General features: G+C 39.7%; 1 protein-coding gene across 1 annotated transcript; it reads right to left on the bottom strand.

Annotated features, from left to right (window-relative positions):
• Nucleotides 1-238: 238 nt before the first annotated feature.
• LOC107488339 (protein FAR1-RELATED SEQUENCE 5-like) lies at nucleotides 239-2,362 on the bottom strand. Its single transcript, XM_016109069.1, has 5 exons — nucleotides 2,010-2,362; nucleotides 1,521-1,921; nucleotides 1,158-1,421; nucleotides 459-1,042; nucleotides 239-352 (listed from the first exon to the last, which is right to left on the bottom strand). Exons 1-5 carry the CDS (start codon nucleotides 2,360-2,362, stop codon nucleotides 239-241), a joined length of 1,716 nt encoding a protein of 571 aa, XP_015964555.1.
• Nucleotides 2,363-3,136: the final 774 nt, after the last annotated feature.

Genomic DNA, 3,136 nt, shown 5'->3' with positions numbered 1-3,136 from the left:
GCTTGAATGTTTCAAATAAGTCTTAATTGATTCGTTATGAGGCATAACTCACACAGTTTTAGGGTAGTAACTGTACTATTAAGATACGCACCCTAATGACAAAAAACTCATTAAGTAATTATATCCTCAGCTTAAAAATGTCATTTAAATTAATAACCTGAAAACTTTATAAAAAGATAACTGGAAAAAAATTACTAAAGATAGCAAGTGTCCATACAAATCCATAATCAAAAGTAATCTAACTATGTCGAAATGAGTGTAACAAAGACAAGAACTCGTCATTTCCATGTGATTCGTTCATGCTCAGAGCAGGAACCGCCACTATGTTTGGATTGATTGCTCCATTATTTACCTGAAAGGTGAAAACATGCATGAACAAAAAGTGAATAACACCTTCAACGTTATCCATCAAGGCATGCTAACATGTGGTTAGAAACTATGTACTGGTAGACACATACCTGAGGTGGATTATTCTTCTTTCTTCGCATAGATCTCTTAATGGATGCGTCCAGTTCAGATCCAAGCCTCTTCAGTCTCGGTTGACCCTTTGTTGCGACCTTAGAGGGACCTTGAATGTCAGATGCAATACAAGCTGGGTCAAACTGTGTCAACATGTTGTTATCTGTATTGGGAACACTTCTGGACCCCAAGTTCACACGATAATCAACCAACTTGGCCCTTAACTCATCAAGACCCGAATGTAACACAGCCGCCTCTTCTTCGCATGTCATGAATTTCTGTGCCACATTAAAGAAGTGCGTACACATTCTTTTAAATAAGTTGTGGCTTTCATCCGATCGTTTCTCGTCATGGCTACTCTTAATGAAAGTGTGTTTCCGCTGTACATTCTTGCTCCATCGAGGGAGAACATAGCAAGATGGTACTCTGTCTACTTCGTAATAAAAGTAAACAGCAAGACAGTGACAACAAAGAATACCTCTCGATGCAAACATGTTGCACTCGCACCGAATCTTATGTGTCGACGGGTCAAACTTGACAATATTGTTCCAAGACCTAGGTTCCCCATATAACATGTATTGCTCTTTCACAATCACACGAAATAAATCACCCTCGTGAGTCGCACCACAGACTAAACAATCCCCTTTTTTTCCTGAATTCCTGTTGTACTTCCCTAAACTTAGAGGTTATGTACTCACGCTGAAATTGTCTTTCAATTGTAGTACTCGATGAACAAGGAACAACTCCTTTAGAGTCTACAGCATCATCTTCCAGTTCCTTCTGCTCCTTGTTCCCAAGCACGCTGTCATACTGATGCACGAACTGAACCAATCCACTCTTGCAATGCAAGTAACCACCATAAAAGGCGTGCATGCTCTCACTCCGTTGAGTACTTCTCATACCTGCCCAAAATTCACCTTGAAAATAGATTGGAACCCACATTTGACGTTCGTCATAAAGGTCTACATAACCAACAGAAAAAAAATTATAATCACCATATAGAGATTCCATAACAAACCCACTATAAAAGAGGACTATAAGAGCACAAAAACAGAACGAACCTGAAAGCCATATATTTCGCTCCAAGTTAAACTCATTAATGAATACAGACCAATCCTTCTCAAAAGATTCCACAGACCTGACATTCCAAACAGTGCCATGCATTCTATCATCTATTTCTTTATACCGAGCATATATTCTGAGCTTATGCGGTATCTTCTTCATTATGTGCCATATGCACCATCGGTGGCGAGTATCTGGAAGGACATTCTTGATAGCACCAAACATGGATTTGCACTGGTCTGTGATGATGGCCTGTAGGGAAGATCCCATGCACCTCAGCCATTGCTTAAAGACCCACTCGAAGCAACGAATTTTCTCATTTCCCATCAAAGCACATCCGAGCAGAGTGGACTTGCCATGATGGTTAACGCCAACAAAAGATGCAAATGGAAGTCCGTGCCTGTAATAAATCCAACCAAAATTACCAAAAGCAAGCTAAATGCGAAAATCATTAGACATTTGAATACAGGCAAAACACACATACATACTTGTTTCTAGTGTACGTTGTATCAAATGATACCACATCACCATAATATTCATAGGAAGTTCTGCATCTTGCATCTACCCAGAGCGCACTTTTAAACTGGTTAGCTTCGTCTACATCAACTGCATAAAAAAAATTCAGGTTGATATATTTCATTCGCATGAAATAGCTAATCATTTCCTTGACATCCACGTTTCCGTCAGCACAGCGCAAATTGCTCGTAATGAAGTTCCTCACATCCTTTTCTGAGTAACTTAAGTTCGACGAGCCACCAACCTCGTTCGCCAGTGCGAGGTAAGTCTTATTGGGCCGTATCCCAGCCTCATCGTTGTTCTGAATCACACACTTGGCATGCATGGTCAGTTCTCAGTACTCAGTGTAGTGCACAGTTTGCTTGGCAGAACACGGGTGGGTGTGCTTCAGTTCTAGTTTGGAGACCATCCAATTATCCTTCTGTCTATCAAGCATGACGTACATCCTTGCTTTGGATCCGGATGTTGTTATTCGCTTTACCCGAGTTACTGCCTTCACTCGAGACTCCCGATAACCTTCACTACTATAGTGTAACGATTAGTTAACGTGTATCTTTGAAACATTCCTGGTCTTGTCAAAGTTGGTGTTCCTAATCCTGGTCACGAAGCCAACTTTCTTTGCATAATTAGTGTAAAACTCTTGTGCCCGCTGCAAGGAAACAAATCTCAATCCTACGTACGGGATTTCATCTAATGGAATTCCAGTGTGATCGGGTAACTGCAAAGCCATTACGAAAAAAATTATCATTCAACACAAAAAGTACTCAACTAATTAAAATAAAAAATTCCTAACTTCTTGAATATTTCACACCTCATGAGTATCTCCTCATGAGCACAGGAATTCAGCAAAATAAAGAATATTTCACACCTTATGATTCATTGCCATTACATCATCCACTACTTCAATAACGCTTCCAGAATCTTTCCCCTGAAATTGATAACCGAGGACGTATAAACAAAAGACATATCTATCCACCATTTGACACTCACAATAACTCTTCCACACAATTTCCACTTTTTCCATAGATATCACCAACTAATCAACAATCGAAACTAAACAGGTGTAGAACAAACATCAATCAAAGTTACACACATCAAT

This window comes from Arachis duranensis, chromosome 5, assembly GCF_000817695.3.
Source record: "Arachis duranensis cultivar V14167 chromosome 5, aradu.V14167.gnm2.J7QH, whole genome shotgun sequence".
Taxonomy (NCBI): Eukaryota; Viridiplantae; Streptophyta; class Magnoliopsida; order Fabales; family Fabaceae; genus Arachis; species Arachis duranensis.
This window is presented reverse-complemented; position numbering and strand designations above follow the sequence as displayed.